This window comes from Coenobita brevimanus, chromosome 91 (assembly GCF_032717465.1).
Source record: "Coenobita brevimanus isolate Jiangsu-jjx chromosome 91, ASM3271746v2, whole genome shotgun sequence".
Classification (NCBI taxonomy): domain Eukaryota; kingdom Metazoa; phylum Arthropoda; class Malacostraca; order Decapoda; family Coenobitidae; genus Coenobita; species Coenobita brevimanus.
Genome location: NC_137044.1, coordinates 2,500,987 through 2,518,996, shown reverse-complemented (window position 1 = coordinate 2,518,996; position 18,010 = coordinate 2,500,987). Strand labels below are relative to the sequence as shown.

General features: G+C 40.3%; 1 protein-coding gene across 2 annotated transcripts in view; it reads right to left on the bottom strand.

The window, feature by feature from the left end:
* Window positions 1–14,933, bottom strand: part of SCaMC (Short Calcium-binding Mitochondrial Carrier) — a 131,569-nt gene extending 116,636 nt beyond the window's left edge. For both annotated transcript variants that reach the window (XM_080281860.1, XM_080281861.1), the window contains exons 1-2: window positions 14,684–14,933; window positions 7,344–7,470 (exon numbers count right to left, since the gene is read on the bottom strand). In XM_080281860.1, coding sequence (XP_080137986.1) covers window positions 7,344–7,470; window positions 14,684–14,869 — 313 coding nt within the window. In that variant the 5' untranslated portion in view covers window positions 14,870–14,933. The remainder of the gene's footprint in view (window positions 1–7,343; window positions 7,471–14,683) is intronic.
* Between the last annotated feature and the right edge of the window lie 3,077 nt (window positions 14,934–18,010).

Genomic DNA, 18,010 nt, shown 5'->3' with positions numbered 1-18,010 from the left:
ACACACACACACACACACACACACACACACACACATCACTCTGCAATTTTGTATTTTCTAACTCAAACTGGTGATGATAGCCAACACTGCAGCAGGACAGAATAAAGGAGAAGATGAGGGAAGATGACTTGGACTAGCAGGAGGGGTTGGTGCGATGAGCTGTGATAGAAGAGAGGCTTAAGAGGCCTTTTTGTCAGAGTCACTCTGGACAAGCTCAAGGAAAATGAAAAAGTGCAGCACTTCTTTTATAGAGTGCTGGCTAACTTTGGAAATTTCTGAGAGGGCGAGAGAGAGAGAGAGAGAACAACAACAACAACAATAATAATAATAATAATAATAGTAATAATAATAATAATAATGTTTGGTGTTAGGGATGGTACTGTAAGTGTTGAATCACATCCAACCCATTACCCACACAACATAAAGCAGGTGCCAACCACTCTCACACCAACTGGCTCCAAGGATATTCTCGTCCATTGCCTTCACCTCTATCTGCACGATATCCTCCTCTGCAACAACTGGTCATGCAGTGTATTTCCCCACTTAGGGATTTCACTCTATGAATAGAAGATCTTTTTCAGCACCAACAGTCTTATGAATTTTTACCACCACCACCCACCAACAGCAACAACAACAATGACGATGATGATAAATTATAATATTAATAATAATAATAATAATAATAATAATAATAATAATAACAACAATAATATATCTATCTATCTACTGCCAGACGCATTAATCCCGTAAGGGTTGGCCACAAACAAATCGCCTCGATGTCGCCCTGTCCAACTCCATTTCGCTGCCCTGCTTCCAGCTCACACCCCCTTCTCTCATATACTTCTCCACTCCATCCCTCCATCTTATCTTTGGCCTCCCCCTCCCTCTCCCCCCCTCCCCCTCACTCACATACTCTCCTCATCAGTCTCTCACTCTCCATCCTCTCCACATGGCCAAACCACCTCAGTGTGTTTAATAATAATAATAATAATAATAATAATAATAATAACAATAATAATAATAATTATTATAATTATTACAGTATACACCATCACCACCACCACCACCAATAATAATAATAATAATAATAATAAAAATAATAATAATAATAACAACAATAACAGTACAAATATTAATAATAACAAAGCCACTACTGCCACCACCACCACCACCATCATCATCATCATCATTGTGGGGGAGGCAGTAGTTCAATTGGTAGAGAGGTGGCCTGCAGTCCTAAGAGACCCCGGTTCAAATTCCTGCTGGGGCAGGGAACAGTTTATGGATCTGAATTTCATAAAAAGTAGACTTTACTGATCTACCAGAAGACCCGCCGACATGCCGTAAAAATACCCCCACTAATACCAATACACCAGACCTGTATGAGACAGTCCTCGCATGTATTCAATATGTACGGTGGGTATTAGCGTTGAATTGGTGACACGTGAAGATGAAGGAGGACTACTGGGCCTTGGGGATATGGGGATAGTCCCCGAAGCCTTTGCCCAATCTAACACACACTCTCACTCTCTCTCTCTCACACACAAACACAAACACACACACACACACACACACACACACACAAAGCATCATCATCTAATCCTGTGTTGCCCCACAAGGAGCGTAGGAGCCCAGGGCTAGGCAAGTTGGTCCTGACATTAAGATGTGACCAGCCTCACTCATCCCTGAGTGGCATTACATGAGCAATAAACCCCAACCAACCCTTGGATAAAAACCTGCACTGGCTCAATCCAACTGGAGCACCTTAATTACCCACCAAACCACCAGATGCCATAATTTGGTTATGTGGTTACCATCCAGCGTAGTAAATGGTTTCCTGATGTACAGGAAACCATTTGGCTTGCCACTCAGCGTCGAGTCACCCACAGACAGAAGGAAGGGGAAAGAAAAAAGACAAGAGAAAGGAAGGAAAGAAGGATTAGAGGAAAGGAGAGTCACCCGAGAGTATTACACTGAATGAGTGGATGGTGAGCACCTCACCTGCCACCAAATAATAATAATACCGTAATAATAAAAATAATAATAATAATAATAATAAAAATTGGTAGTAGGTGAGGGTGCCCACCATCCACTCACTTAATGTTGTGCTGATTTGGGTGTCTGCCCTTTCCTCACTTCCTTCCTCTTCTATCTTTCTTTCCTTCACTCTTTCCTCGTCCATCTGCCTGCTGGTGACTCTACACTGAGTGACAAACCAAATGGTTTCCTGTACACCAGGAAACCATTTACTGCGCTGGGTGGTAGCCGTATAACCAAATTATGGCGCCTGGTGATTCAGTGAGTAATTAAGGCACTCCAATCAGAATAAGCTGGTGCAGGTTTATATTCAAAGGGAGGTTGGGGATTGCTCATGTAATGCCACTCAGGGATGAGTGAGGCTGATCACTCTCATCTCAAATATCAAGACCAACTTGCCTATCCCCAGGCTCCTATGCTCTTCATGGGGCAACACTGGATTAGATGATGGATGGATGGATGGATGGATGGATAATAATAATAATACAGTAATAACAATAAAAATAAATAAGAAAGCCACCACCACCACCAACAATAATAATAATACTCATACCAACAACCCATCCTCAAGACAGCAAGACAAAGTCATAACCATGAACACTGAGAACTATCCTAATATTTTGTTCATGGTGTTTAAGGCAACTACCAGCAATGGAAGAAGTGTGAAGGGACATTTTTATCCCACCACACGCACTCCTCATAAAAGGATGTGACTATCTAACCACTGACAATTTCTGTTGTAAGGAGCCTCAAAGATCCAATGGCATATACTACAGTATATTAGGTGAGCTATGATATGGGACTTCCTTCTCGTCTGATTCATGTCCCTTACCGAAGGGAACATGGGAGACTGGGATGGATTAAAAACAATGTTGAAAAAATGTATTTATATAACATCCACCAGGCACATGACAGGAGGAAAATGTATATGCCTATAGCTAATACAAGCACTTCTTGTAGCTTTCAACATATTATGAGCAAGTATTTACTTTTCAGGTCACTAACAAGGATACCCGCCAGTGCCTAGGTAAAACCCTATGATTGTGCACACAGGCACTGCCTTGGACCTTGGATGGCCACTAACCCTGTAGGAGAAGATCTCTGGGGTCCCATTTTGCCCACTGAACCTATGTTCCTCCTTGAGCCCACTTCCCCAAAGATATACTCCCCACGAACCTATCGTATTTCCTATCATGGACCTAATCTCACATTACCCACCCTCCCACCCATCCACCTACTCTACCCATCCACCTGCCCACCCACTCACCTACCCACCCACCCATCCAGTCCACCCACTCATTTACCCACACTGCCCCGCCTCATCCACCCAACTCTACTCACCAACACCACCCACCTTGCCTAATACATCCACCCTCCCATCCACCCATCCTGCCCATGCCCACCCACCCTACCAATCTGTCCACCTATCTGACCCAGTGTAGCTATTAATGATATGGTTTTAAAAAAAAAAAAAAAAAAAAAAAAAAAAAAAAAAGCAGTAACTGGCTATCACGTTTCCACAATGTTGACTTATTTCTAACTTGTTCTAATCTTGGCCATCAGGGGAACCACTTTAGTAACTTAATGTACACAGTTAAATTCATCATAAAATGTTACACATATTTAGTTATCTGAGTTCTATACACATCTCCCTCAATTTCCACAGAGGAAAGGCAGGCAGACGGACAAACAAACATATACATACAGGCTACCTCCTAACACATTACAGCATTATCAATTATCAATACACTACAAGTTATTACACCCAAAGCAATTAGTCATGGTTCTAGTTCTCATTAAAATCACCCAAGCAATTACCTACTAACATACAGATAATGATAAGCTCACAATTTTCCTTACTGTCCCCATTACACCAAAGCCTGACACATCATCACCTACTGTACACCATCTTGCTAGGGATCTCAATTTCAGTCTTTGGTACTGTAGTTTTCAAGCGTTCACCTCTCCCAGTGCTGGCAGGAGAGGTACCAAAATGGCTTGTTTGCTTCTGATCAAGTAAACAATTCGGGTGGGCCAAAAGCTGATCAGCATCACCTACTTAGTGAGGACTATTTTGCTGAAGTTTTTAATGCCCCTACAAGAACACTAATGGATATTTCAATAATTTTTCTGAAGTGAGGTGATATAACAGACTGAGAAGTCTAAGACAGACTAGCACAAAATTAACCACACTTTGCAGTCAAACCTCCTTTTCAATACTGTCTACCACAGAATTCCCGATAAGTCTGGTTACAAAAGGGAGTGCAAAAGAGGAACAAATGAAAACAAACACAACTGACCTAATGGTCCTTTCACGGCAGTATGCCACAGAGAAGGTTTGTAATACAATATGATTCTATGAGCTGAAGGAGCAAATCAAGAAGGCTTGCTGCCACCCACAAAACCCTCCAACCAAAATCAAACCACCCAACCACTCTACTGAGAGGTCCCCTTGGAGTGTAGACTTGATACTATGCCACATGTCTGACAGATACCAAACTTTTTTATTCAGCTTCAAAGCAACCCCTCGTTGTGAAGTGCTTATGAATAAACACAGATGTGACATGAGCCCATTCTGCCATAACTGCTGAATCTTATTTACCAAATACAGTAAGACCTCACTATATCGGACCAATTGGGGCCCAAGCCACTCTGAAAAAAGCGAAATTCCGATAAAAGCAACATCTGGACTTCCCCCTGCTGACCTGGACTTCTTCCGACATATCAGACATTTGTCTGGATTGCACTAAAGGTTTTTAAACTGTATTCACTCCCACTGGAGTACTGTACTGTATTATACCTTCACTACAATAACCAAATGGTATAATATGTACAATAATACTGTACTGTACACTGATAGACATGTCTTTTCTTTACCTTATTGTGGTGAACACAGCTGAAGTGGTTAGGTAGTCCAGAATGCTTCTGGCTTTATCGGACTTTTTCCGATATATAGGAATTTAGTCTGGTAGGTCCTCGATTCTGATAAAAGCGAATTCCGGTCTATTGAAGTCCGTTATATCGAGGTCTTACTGTATAGTCGTTATTTACTGTACAGTAATCCCTCATTATATGATGCCTCTATATACGATATTTCACTTGTATAATGTCAAAATTTTAGTACCCTATGCTCACTATATGATGGGAACGATTTGCTACAACGATGGATCACCCGCAGCTCAGTGAACAGCGAATGTGCAAATGCAAAGCAAACATCCCCACACGGTCGGCACTGGACAACACACACTTGTCCACCGGTCCAGCCTCATCAGCTGGCCCTGCCCAGCCAGCCAGCTCTGACAGTGATGAGTGAGGGCTGTGAGGCCTCGGAGTCGGGACAATTTGCCGTCAAGTCAATTCGCTGTCAGGACGATTCCCCGTCATTTATTTACATATCAGTTGATTTAGCAAGTACACTAGTTTTTGAATTATGTGAGTTATAAAAGTGATGGTGGTTTATTGTTTTTATAGTAAATGTAAAATATGGCATCAAATAATGGGTATTAACTGAAAAAATAAAAATATATTGAACCGTGAATCAGCTGATTTACGATCGTTACTTCATCTTAACATAAGGCTACATACGAGACACTGGAATTTATATAAATGCCTAATGACCTCAAGTGAACGATCGACATACCTTGGAATTATACAAATAATCTTCATATTATGTCTATATAAACGTTTTGAGACAATTCGCCATCACAACAATAACAAGACATTTCGCCATCGGGACTTTTCGCCGTCAGGATGATTCCCTGTCATTTAATTTAATTTCATTTCATTTCGCAAGTAGCCTACACTAGTTTTTGAATACTGTACTTGTACGTCTTCAAAGTCGTTTTAAAATATACCAGGATGTTGTAGTACCAATGGAAATTAATGAAGACAGCTATGGATGATGCTAGAATATAATTCAAAGTCAATTACAGTGAGGTAGAAACAAGTTAAACACTGTCTATGAGGTAGAAACAAGTTAAATACTGTCTAAAAGTGCAACTTACAAATTATATCCAAAGCCTACACTAATGAATGAACATAGAGTTTGACAGATCCCCCTGAAAATTAGTTATTAAAGTATCAGTTAATCAATAATTAGTATATCTATAGAATGACAGGGAACTGTCCTCATGGGGAATCGTTCATATTATAAGACGTACTGTCGACTTCATAGCGAATTGCCTAGGAACCACATCAACAACCCTATTTGCTTCAGCCAAGGCAACAACTACTGTATACTGTAGTTTTCGTGATTTTTTCCTCTTTGTTCACTATTAATGTGTTACTTTAAATGTTTAAACATAAGGATATTTCATGTATGTGAGTGCTAAGGCGTGTGTATGTAAGAGTTTAAGCAGGTCTGGGAACGTATCCCCATTGACTCCATGTTATAATGGGCTTGGTATACGATGGATCACTTTACGATGGGGTTTTCAGGAACAGAACCCCATCGTATAATGAGGGATTACTGTATTTATAAAGTCAAGGTAGGCAAATTTCTGGGCAGAATTCACTTGTTATTCATCTGTATACCACTTTACTCTACCTGCATGATGGCTTCTCTTGAAAAGCTGATGATGATATGGGTGTTGTTTGCACACAATCTTTTATGGTACAGTACACTATTAGATTTTTGGTTCAAAAATACTGTATCAGTGCCGCATGAAGTATATGACAAATTTATGATCTTATGACACTACTGACAAAGACAACAATTACTGTAGCTGCCAATTCAAAGCTAACTTATCTCAAAAGTACTTTCACACACATCACAAAAGCACTTTCACACTGGTAAGTGGTTTTCTAGCTCTCTGTACTACAGCTGTAGTTTAGACATCATTATTAAGGTCCAATTATGATAGAGATCTGGTGTGGTTGATGTGCTGCTGTAGACAGAAATTTTTAGCACTAATGAAATTATATGTATAAACAACAGGCTGCAATAACATCGAGCTGTCAGAGCACCCTTGCCTGCGTGGTGCTCAAACCCACCTTACAGAGGCAAGGTATTCATTCCCCACACAGATGAGGTTGTTTTAATCAAGGGTGGGGTGATCCTTCGTAAGTAGTTTACCTCCCCAGAGGTTAACTGTACCTCATACGAGGCTTGCAGCATGGCCCATGCAGACCTTCACTGTGCCTCATATAAGGTGTGCGGCATGACAAGGGTTAATGGCTCAGAGTTATAAGACACAGTACTGATGAAGTTTATGCACTGGTATTATGAATATTTACCAGACCACTGAGCACCTGTAATTTAGTTACAACTGAGATGCAGTTGTTTAAAAGATCCAGCAGGTACATACCATCATCGTTGGCATCAAGTGTGTGGAAGACCAGGAGGAGTCGTTTCTCATGTTCTTGTACATAGTTGACAAACTCAGCCAATGACAGATCATTGCTGTGGTTGACATCAGCTCGCTGGATCAAGATCTACGGGAAAAGGTAATAACTATATTGTAGTGTCTCCACCTTCATCTGTATTAAGCAAAAGTCTACAGCAAAGTCTCTGGAATTTAGTCCAATAAATATTCAGCTTGGTTCACTGGTTCCTGTTAAATGAAACCCTTTCAGTACGATTCCACAGATTTCAGCTAAACTGGCTGAGCTGGAAGCAGAATTTTAAAGGTTTGAATCATGTGTGAATGATCGTGGCCCATTTCACTTGACATACTGGATGGTGATTTTTCTACTCTTGAAAATTCTCTTTATTTGTTTCTGGTTCCTACCTCAAAACATCTCTCCACCCAGTTAACAGGAACAGCACAGTAAGCTCCACATCACCCAATTATTTGGTTGAACGGTTACCATCCAGTATTATAAATGGCTACTTTGGGTTACAGGAAAACATAAGGCTTGTCACTCACTGCAGAGTCACCTGAAGAGGTAAGAAGGGTAATAAAAAGGTCAGGAAAGACATATGGTAAGAAACAGAAAAAGAATGATACAGGTAATGGGTTTCCATCCAGAAATCAAACCTCCATACCCTTCCCTGTGCCTCACTGTGAAGAGGCACTGTAGGCCTAAACCACAAAAGAACATCAGTTCACTGCATGGGACAGCCCTGCAGGGGCGGTTGCTTACTAGTGTCTGATTGGTCTGCTTGGCCACATGGAGTTGCCTGACAACCTCAAATCATTTCTTTGATGGTAATTCAGACAGGATGATGTGTCAGACTTGTAACTGATAAGTCTGCTGTAATTAAGTAGTCTGTTTAACACTTGTTAGGCGCGGCTTGAGTGTAGTCGGTTCGTTTTTACCGCTGGCCACGAAAATAATATGTCAAACTTGTAACTGATTACATAGTAGTCGTAGCCGAGCTGTAGGTAATAGTGAGTTGATATGTGAGGAGATAACCTCAGTTCACTTGTAGTCGGTGACAGGAGATGATAAAGATGAGTAATGGGGTTTGATTGTAGTTTATTTGTTCGGAGGGAACAAGAGGGTATTGCAGGGAGAGCGGTTTTATGCTTGCTAACGCTCTTGCAGCCTGTCTCGCTAGACCCCCCTTCTCGCTCTCTCTTCTCCAGCCTCCTAATTCCTTCTGTCTTCTTCTCGTTTCTCTCTCTTATATGAGAGCTCCTGTCACGTGGATTATACAGTTGTCAAATGTTCTAGAAGCCAGTGTGTGTGTGTATGAGTGTATTCTTATCAGGCATCAAGAGGTGCTACTTTCTATATACGGTGCACATTAACTACTGCAGCAAGTGGTGGTAGTTGGAGGCACCAACATCCACTCACAAGATGTAGTGCAGCCTACTTCTTCGTTCATGCCTATTATTCTTTTTCTGTGTCTATCCTCCTCTCTTCCAATTTCTCCCATCCTTTCTGTCACTATTTAGTACTCTTCTTTCCATTTCATGTGGCTCTAAACTGCGTGACACGCAAATTGGTTTCCTGTAACTCAGGACACCATTTACTGTACAGTACTTTAAGCAACGTTGAGTCTGGTTAGTACTTGGATGGGTGACCGCCTGGGAACACCAGATGCTGTTGGCATAACGTTCTCCCTACGTGTCGTGGGGTTGGTGGAGGATTAGTGCCCCTCCCTGTAAAACAATTAACTCTAAGCCGTTGGCCACCCCGTTTGGGATACATGGCGTCTGGCAATGAATGAATGAAAAACTATGCTGGGTGTTACCTGTGCAGCCAAATAACGGGGTGACATGGAACGTACTATGGTGCCCCAGTAAACTGGTTGGAGAGAAGCAAATACGGCATTCACTCAGGAACCAAACCACCACACTAGTCACCTGGGAACATCAGTTCACTGCATGGGATGGCCCTGAAGGGTGGTTGCTTGTCTGCACTTGATGGGTCTGCTCAACCAGACGGACTGGGGTAGCACAACAACTGTACCGAGTACCCGGTACATACCATAATCAACCCTAATAAGAGCATGATGCTGCCTGTGTAGGATATGCTGTACTAAATAACCCTAAAACACAATACTTTATAAGTATTAAACAAGTACAATACACAGAGGAGACATAATGGATACAGTTTCTCAGATGGTACAACAAAGACTTTGTGCTGAGTATAACAGAAGCAGTATCGTTACATAAGAAACTGTAAATTCACCAAAAAGATCTAAAAAAGTCTGACATGGACTAAATTACATGGGAAGCTCAAATAATTTTTTGTACTGTACACTACCATATTGTATGGTAAGGTGTTCACAAGGTTCTAAAGTTGTACATGTACCGATACTAGTAAGTCTCTGCTTGTCAAATGTTTACCATACATAACATACAGGTATACCCCAGTTTAACAAAGCAATTGGTTAGGTAAAAACCCATCGTTAGGCAGGGTATTGTATATCCGGGTAGAATTAACATATAGAGTAAAGGATTGCGTTTTTCAGCCTTGAGTTCCCCCCCCCCCCAGCCAAGTCCAAAACCAACCCATATGAGCCCAAAAACAAGTTTAAAGCCAATCTAAATAGCCCAACAGCTGTGAAAGAAGTTAACCTAAGCCTAACACCTGTATATAACTCACTAAAACCAACAAATAAAATCTGAAAATCATCAAATATAAGTCAGGAAAAAATCAAGCTTAGTAAACTGTACGGTACCACAAAATGACAATGTTCACGCCACCTATGGCTAAAACACATTAATCTGAGCCTAAAAACAGTTTATAACTCAACCTGAAGACACAATTTTAGTCTAAAATATCATCAAAATTGTAAAATAAAAAATAAAAAAAAAATAATCAAAGCCCATCATTTAACTGGGGTTTGGCCATCGTTAGGCGGGGTATGGTGGTATTTCTACCCCAACCGTTAATCTGGGGTATCACATCTAGGGGTATCATATATCGAGGGATACCTGTATTGTACTTCACTAGCTATCAATGTCATATTTGTCCCCTGGTGATGAAAGTATGTGATAATATGCTGCAGCCTACACATACTATCTCTACTGTTGTATAAACACATGTTGCAATCAGCTGACTGTGTGATGAGCAGGCTTATCAATAGTGATAATGAGCGAATGTAAGAGAGCAGCTGAGATGGAAAGTGAGGTGATGACAGATGAAAGTACGACTGATAGAAATGTACACTGGAAGCCTTAAAACTATACAGTAACTATAGGCTACGGTATATCTTATAAAATTATTATACTGTACCATACTTGATTGTTTTTGAGGGAGGACTGAGTTGGAAGGAGGACATCCAAATGGCAGAGGATGGGGCAACATGGAGAAAACCTGTGTCCACCCCTTATTGGATTACCTATGGTGTTTAGCTACAAATTAGATAGATAGCTAAACTACCTTCCTTGTCTTCAAGGATTAAAAAATTTTATTAATTAACCACTGAACACATACCAGTAGCTACAGTACTGACAATTTAACACTACTGATACATGTAACCAGCACATATGGTGTAATATGCTAAACTATATACAGTACATCCCCCCAGTACGCGCCTATATGGGTGGCAGAGGACGTCGCGTACTAGGAATTCGCGTACCGAGAATACATAAACTTATGGGGAAAATTACATATGGGCGGCACCCCCCTTCATGGGCAACCCTTGAGATGCCTTTCAGACCTAAGTATTGTACTATACAGGGAAACTATCTAAGACATATTACCTAAGATAAAGTAAACCTACAAGATTATGGCTTTACTAGGTAAATCACTGGTGGAAGGTGGTGGCGACCATCATCCACTCACTTGATGTAGTGCTGCCTACTTCTTCAGTGGTCCCCCTACCTGGCACAAACCTAAACTGCATCTCATCAATATTCACTCTTTCTCTAATCATACCTTCTAAAACTCTCTCCATTACCTTCATTATCTCATCTAAAAGCTTTATACCTCTATAATTTCCCCTTTCCAGGGCATCACCCTTCCCTTTATACACATTTACAATTACACTCTTCAGCCAATCATCTGGGACAACACACTCATAAATAATCCTATTTATCAGGTCAGTGACTAAATTCATCCCTATATCGCCTGAGGACAATTAACTCTAAGCCCTTGGCCACCCTGTCTGGGATACATGGCATCTGGCAATGAATGAATGAATGAATGAATCGCCTGAGGCCTTCGGCATTTCGGCAGTCAACCCAGACACACCTGCTGCCTTCCCCACCCTCATCCTGCCTATTGCCTCACTCACAGTAGCAGTATCAATCAAAGGCCAAGGGCCAGACACTGGATCTGCTGGCTCCAAACCTTCCCTGTCCCAGTCAAACTCCTCATTCAACAACCGCTTATAATGCTCTCTCCATGCATCTTTAATATCCTCACTGTTCACCACTACCCTTCCTTCATCATTCTTCACACACTGCTCGCCTATAATATCCCGATTATCCCTCTTCAATTGACCTGCCACCCTAAATATCATATTTTTCCTTTCCCCATGATTTAGGTTATCAAGTAATAAAATCTGTGACTCAGACTTTGCCCTGTATATCTCTCTTCTAGCCCTACACTTGGCAGCCAAATATTCCTCTTTGCTACCTCCCTTCTTCCATTCCCGGAAAAGCCTTCTTTTCTCCTTAACTGCAGCTTCTACACCCTCATCCCACCACCAAGTTAGTTTATGTCTTGGTGGTCCTCTTGTCCAACCGCATGTTACATCAGTAACTCTCAAGAAATTGTCCTTGAGGGCTCTGTATTGTTCATTAACGCCTCTGTCTACAGCTCCCTGTTCAGCCACCACTCTCCTCAATTCGCTATAGAAGGCATCCCTTACTACTTGGTTTTTCAGCTTCCATATTTTCCTTCTACAGTAGGTACATAAGTCCTCTTTTTCATCACTTGTTCTTTAAGCACCATATCACAAATCAATAGTTTGTGCTGCTGCACACACTCCTCACTTCCTATAACTTTAACATCCCTCACTAACCTCCTATCAGCCCTCCTAACCAGAAAATAATCTATCTGACTGCTATTTCCCCCAGACTCATACGTAATTAACCTACTGTCTCTTTTCCTAAAAAATATGTTGCACACAATCATGTCCGTTGCCTCCCCAAACTCGAGTATCCTTTCCCCTTCTGCATTCCTTAGACCATACGCACATCCCCCATGCACTCCTTCATAACCTTGTGCTGCTTCACCTACATGACCATTTAAGTCCCCTCCCAAAATCACTATCTCATCATCCCGCATACCACCCACTACAAGTATTAAATCATCCCAAAATCTATCTTTCTCTGCTTCATCCAATCCTGCCTGTGGTGCATATGCCGATATAATCACAGCTACCTTTCTACTCAACAGAATTTTCACTACCGGTACCAATATCCTATCGTTTACTCTCAAAACATTCATAACATATTCCACCCATTTCTCTGCAACCATCACACCAACACCTCCAGTAGAGTATTTTGGTACAGTACCAAATACATGTACAGTATTGTACTGATTTTTGCCCACTGACAAATATGCTTAGCCATGTCGGTAGCTATGTTTCAATAAAGTACAGTACTGGTATTTAATTTTGTGCATCAGTGGTGGAGAGGGATGCCTTCATGTGGTGGCACCCATATAAACACGGCAGCTATACAAATGTTCCTTAACTCCTTCCCTATCCCCCAAGAATGGAATGATGGCTTGCACAAGAAGGGTAACTTCAGAATGCAGTCCACTGGGTTAGCTTCCAGATGAGCCTAGGGCTATTAAAACAACAATAGTTCTGTTACCGTAATCAATATGTTGGTCTAAATTCAAAATAATGAAAACCTCTTAATTTCATTACAATTTTTCCATTCAGTTCCTTGTTTCCATACTGGGAGTGCAATCTGTCATCAGTTAAGAGACTGCTAAGTGCAAAACAACTGGAATCCAACAATGGTAGGAAAAAAAAAAGCTATGGTAGCTAAAATAAATTTAAAAAATAAAAAAACCTATACCATATACCAAAGGGAACATTAGAAATAAATCTGGTAGCTACCTTAATAAATATGAAGCCTGGTGAACCATATCTGCCAAGCTGTCTTTCATGATGACACTGTCTTCACACTCCCTGGAGCTAATTATTAAGCTGACAATTTTTTTTTCCCTTAAATTTTATTCTCCCATATTAATAAACTGGCATCAAGACTAGAAAAAAACATCTGCACCTACTTTTTCATTAATATCAACATATTTTCTGGTATGAACAAAAGTAAATGCTATACTGGTACTGAAAAGCTACCGTAATATTACTGCCTGCAAACAGCTCACTTACAGTATGGTAACTTTTCTGCTATGTTCAAAACTAGGTTGCTTTAAAAATATATACCGTATATATACATCATTTCTATTGAGTGAATTAACTTCATGCATCAATGTTTACGTGAAAAAATTAACTCTGAACATTTTCCTGTCTTATCTACCACTGTAAATTATTCTGTTTTTCCCATGAGTTTGGTATTACTAAATATTGCTAACTGGTTATAACAACATAAGCAATTATTTCGTGGCATTTTTCTATTGATTTCTCTTCCTCCTCACCCAATGATGTTTACCTTCCATCAAGTAGGGTAGGATTAAGTCAAAAAAGAACCTGTGGAAAAAAAAAAAAAAAAAATGGAAGCAAACCAGAACATGCAGTATACACTGCATTAAAAGTTAGGTCTAATACTTCAATATAGGCTAAGTCAAGTATTTATGATGCCCTAATGTTTATCATGTGTAAGTTTGTGAAACTGTTCTGCATGCTATTACTCCACAATTTCCCTGCTACCATCGTCCCATTCCATCTTGTTTTGGAATCTGAGGCTGTCAGGAAGCGACAATGTGGTTGCTACACACCTGCAACCACCAAAAACATCATATTGTTGCAAAGCCGACATATTTCCATACTTAACTGCATGTCAAAAACATTTCCTGAGATCACCAACCGAATATTTACAAACGCTGAATACGGCACCCTAAGTCACAACTGGACAGCCTCTCATGTTACTTGCTGAATACGGCACCCAAGTCACAACTGGACTGCCTCTCATCGCCTGCAAGTTGTTCTGGCGTGAAGGGGAAAAATATCCAATGCAAATTACCAACACTCCATATCGCAAACTGTACAAAGATGAATTAATTGGTAACCACGTTCCTCGCCTACATTATTATCCAGTTATGCTTATTAGATTTAAGCTACCTGTCCCTCTTTACTGAATGACAAACGATGGTGAAAAATATATACCTCTGCGTAACTGGATGGAACGTTTAGTTTCTTGAGTCCCTCGGACAAGTCTTTTATGTCTATCCTCCCGTCTCCATTTACGTCCAACTGACTGAACAGGGACCCAAGCCTGTCCTCCTCCTCAGATGACAACTCATAAGCATGGTGGATACGAGGACTACCAAGCACACCATTATTTTCCTGCATGGCAACCTGAAATTGACACCACACAGGTATAATTGTCAGACACTGTCAACACGTCCGTATCATGCCACTGGTAATAGCAGACTACGCGGTAACAATAGATGAAACAACTCCAGGCGTCAGTACGATTGGATTCTTCTATTGTATATTGAGGCTGGACTAACTTTGCATTCAACTTACTCATTTGTCAGTACGGCACTAGTATTTGTTACTGCAAAGTTTAGCCTATCAATAACACTATCGTTTATTGTTGACGCAATATTCCATATGAAAATTCATTTCTTGACTGACAGGCTTTTTATATCAGCCTTAGCAAACGTTTATTGACTATAAAGCTGCCTAATTTTTAGATAAGATCTGCATCAGCTTAATCACATTTTAGTGTACATTGCATTTCAGTTAATGATTTATTGTCCAGTCCGAGTTGTTTTGCGTAGTTCTACACTTTTCCAAAATAGAAAAGTTTTAAAAGCCTGTCAAACTCCCTTATCCCCTCCCAAAACCTCCCACATTGTGAACACTGGATGAGGATGGTAATGAATGATGAAGGGTGGATCTCAGATCTGATATTTGCATAATGGTTCGGCTTTCGTACTTACTGTGGTGCAGAAGTCTACTAAGTTAGCGTCAACCTTACATACGACCGGTATTGGACAAATCGTGGCCTGTATGTTTCTTACAGGGAGGTCTGCTTATAAATACAGGTACCACTTGCTGTATAGTTATCTTGACAGAGTTCTTGTAATAATTTTGTAAGATTAGTCTCGGCTATTGGCACTTCACACCTGACAACTTTTTTTTTTTTCCAGTATTTGTAAACCGTACTTCAAAATTTTTAACACTAGGTGCTATTATTTCACTTTTTGGTAGAATATTCTACAAGGAAACAATTCAGTGTGAAATTAACTGCAAGTTCAGTTTTGAATGCTGTAATAGTTTGTGGGTGTCAAGTGGCTGCCTTCTCACGCTCCACTTCATCAATATTCGTAAATACAGGTAAGTTTTGGTATATATTGAGATTTGTATTGAAACATCATTTACGTAGAACATCAAAGTTTGGCTGAAATAATGATCTATCGCCATACTCCCGTCAGGGGTGGCCGTTTGTCTACTGGGCTGGTTTACTGCGAGGGCACTAACCCTTTGCCAACCCACTTACCAGCACGTAGGAAACACGTTCGGGTTGGTGTAGTGTTACCACCCAGCGTTTGTAAATGACAGGAAACCATTTGGCTTGTCACTTAATGTAAAGCTACCTGAAAAGGGAAGAAGAGTAATAAAGTGACAGGAAAGTTGGGAGAAGTAGGAAGAGAGGAGGGCAGACAGAAAAAGAATGATAAACTTTGGTAAAGGAGAAGGAAGAAGTAGGCAGCACTACATCAAGGTAGCAGATAGTGGTTGCCACCACCTACCACAAAATAATGATGAGTTCGCGTAATTAAAAGGAGTTATGTATAATACCAGATGCTGTTGGCATAACATTCTCCCTATGTGTCAAGTGGGGTTGGTGGAGGATTAGTGCCCCCTCCCTGTAAAACAACTCTAAGCCCTTGGTAACCCCGTTTGGGATACATGGCGTCTGGCAATGAATGAATTAATGATGAATGTATAGTAGCACCATCATTATTGTGTCAAAAGCCCAGTCAGCTCAGTCGTTCCTGCTAGTAGGTAGGTATGCTTATAGTTGCTTGTATTTTTTCAAGAATGCTTTGAAAATACAGGCAACAGGGTGAACATTGGCATTTTGCATTCCCTTGGTCTTTTGCCATTAATTGTACTTTGCGCAAGCTGTGGACATGGGTTGTCCGTACTGAAAAGATACATTAGTGGTGGTGCATTGGATGACAACTGATCATGAGGCAGACAAAGTAAGGCAGGAATTGGCTATTGGGTTTAGTTGCATGGATCTAGGTTAGGCTAAATAGGGCAACAGTTGGTGAATGCCTGAAAGGGCTTGTTGTATTCCATTCATGTCCAAATATTTCCATCAATAAAGGAGAAGGAGTTTGGTTAGAAATTTCTGGTCCCCCTCCCCTTTTTTTTCATGTGAATCATGCACTTTATAATGTAGTTGCAGTAATGACCATTTATTCCATGTTTTTCCCTGAAAGGAAAAAAAAAACTGGGTTCCCCATTATATATAGCTACTTTTTTTAAAATAATGCATTCAACCCCCGAACATGGTCTCAAAGGCCGCATTCCTGCATACCCGGTACCACACCTCCACATGAGGAGCATATATATATATATATATATATATATATATATATATATATATTATATATATATATATATATATATATATATATATATATATATATATTATATATATATATACAAGTAATTTCTGACAAGTGAAGATTTTCACATGAATCACTAAAAAAACAAAGGGAGAAGCCTCAGATTTATTACCAAGTATAGGATGGATGGAAACTTAATGTTTACCATTTTGTTGTAAGCTCTTTATTTTATACAAAGTGGTTAGGATTACAGCAGCCAAAATTTTACATATGCACTCATGGACTACGATTACAGCACTAACAGAGCTTTTATGGATATAATGAATACTAGAGTTGTTAAGTTAGGTTATTACTGCTACAATTCATTTTAAACTGCTAGAATTTAGCAGTTATGTTTGGTGGTTCGGTTGGGTTAGAACCTTAGAAATAGGTAAGGTTCAGCTGCCTTAACTGTAGTCCATGAGTGTAGGTTACAGCTGCTGTAATTGTAGTCCCTGAGTGTATAGCTACTAATGGCTGCAGTAAACCTAACCACAGCCTATTTTATATCATGTGAGTGCGTTTAAGTACTTGGGTAGCCTAATGTGATGAGTAAGGATGGAAGTTTAGTGGGTTAAGTGTTTGAAAGGGTACAACAAGGAAGAAAGGTTGCAGGTTCTTTGAAAGCAGTGATACAGGGAAGTGAGCATGGAGGTGTAAAAGTTACTACATGACAGTACAGTATTGTGATTCCAGCTCTAATGTATGAAAGTGAATCTTGGACCTTGTTGGAGGGACACAAGTCAAGAGTGAGAGCAGTAGAAATGAGTTATTTGAGAGGAGCATGTGGAGTCACATGGAGAGACTGACTGACAAATGAAGAAGTGAAGGAGCATTGTGGTGTGGATGTGGATATGATAGGAAG